General features: G+C 46.5%; 1 protein-coding gene across 1 annotated transcript in view; it reads right to left on the bottom strand.

The window, feature by feature from the left end:
• The window catches only part of dpp6a (dipeptidyl-peptidase 6a), a 273957-nt gene extending 273493 nt beyond the window's left edge, over positions 1-464 (bottom strand). Inside the window, exon 1 of the mRNA XM_037694173.1 lies at positions 236-464. Within this exon, the coding sequence (XP_037550101.1) occupies positions 236-409 (174 nt within the window). The 5' untranslated portion in view covers positions 410-464. The remainder of the gene's footprint in view (positions 1-235) is intronic.
• Between the last annotated feature and the right edge of the window lie 879 nt (positions 465-1343).

Below are 1343 nucleotides of genomic sequence, written 5' to 3'. Positions count from 1 at the left end.
GCAGCTGGGGATTATAGGAAATAATTGTGAAGGTGTCAAGCAGCGCCACACACGAGAAGTGACGACGCGTCATTTATTGACAGATACTTCAGCCAATTGAGGCGATGACGCACCGGCTGATATCACTTTGACAACTTTCCCTGTGAAGGACACGAAGGAGACTGGGATGGATCATCTTTACGACCTCAAGCAGCACACCCCGAGCAGCAAGCTTTAAAAAAGGAAGATGTCTTACTTCCTCATCGTCGCAGTGCGCGCGCTGGGAGCGATGCTGAAGCCGGGCTCTGTGGCTCCCCGCTGCCCTCTCCGCGTCGCCACCTCTCCCCAGGAGATGGTTCGCCTCCGGAGGGTTGGGGAACGACTCGCTCGTGTTAATCTTCCCCGCGAATCTCTGATACAGCGAGGACATGTCGGCAAACAGGACTCGACTCCTCTTTCAGTCACGCACACATAAAGTTGAAGCCGGAGATCGACGTGTTTCAGGATCCACGGCACGTCCCGCCACGCCACTTCCACACTTTTCTCTTCAAGTTTAGAATGCACAAACAAGCAAGCTGGAGCTGTGAGGATCTGGATCCAAATGACAAAAGGAGCCGAGCTGCTGCTGTCCCGCGTCGCTTTTTCTTTTTTTTTTTGGTTGTTGTTCACTCTCAGTGGAGGAAAAGTATCTGCTGATAAACGTCCCGGGTTTTTAGTGTCTCATGTTCCAAACACCTTCACAAATCAGACTTTAGAAAGGGAACTTGCCTCAACTTGGCTCGTGTTTGGAGCTCAGATATGACCTTTAGTTTATTTCTTTATTCGCCTCCTTCTGGGTCAATGGAAGGAGCAATGCGGAGAGTGAGAGTGCCCCCTGGTGGACAGAAGCGTGCATAACACCTGGCTGAGCAGCAGCAGTGGAGGGAGGGATGGAGGCAGAGCAGAAAATAAGAAGATTCATCTGACTGGCATCATTGAGCAAGGTCTGCAGAGAATTTTAATCCAAAACTTTATACTTTTTTCCTCCTTCCCTATCAGCTCTTGTGTGAAACGTTGATTCAAAATGGTTGTCACCACCGAGTGATCTTAGAAAACACAATAAATAAATACATAAACTAATCTAAGTGTACTGATAAAAAGCTCAAATTTGGTGTTGAGGTGTCTGAGATTGAGCTTTCGTACGTGATCCATGCAATCCAATCCATCATGCAAGATTGTTGTCTAAATTGTTGTCATGGACTGTTGGAGTCAACCCTATTTGTCTGTTAGCAAAATATCGCTGGAACTGTAAAATAGATTTTAATGAAATGTTCAGAAATTGGTATCTGAATGTACATCAATATCTGATTAACTTTTGTACTCAA

The sequence above is a fragment of the Nematolebias whitei genome, chromosome 20 (genome assembly GCF_014905685.2).
Source record: "Nematolebias whitei isolate Nwh7 chromosome 20, NemWhi1, whole genome shotgun sequence".
NCBI classification, from domain to species: Eukaryota; Metazoa; Chordata; class Actinopteri; order Cyprinodontiformes; family Rivulidae; genus Nematolebias; species Nematolebias whitei.
This window is presented reverse-complemented; position numbering and strand designations above follow the sequence as displayed.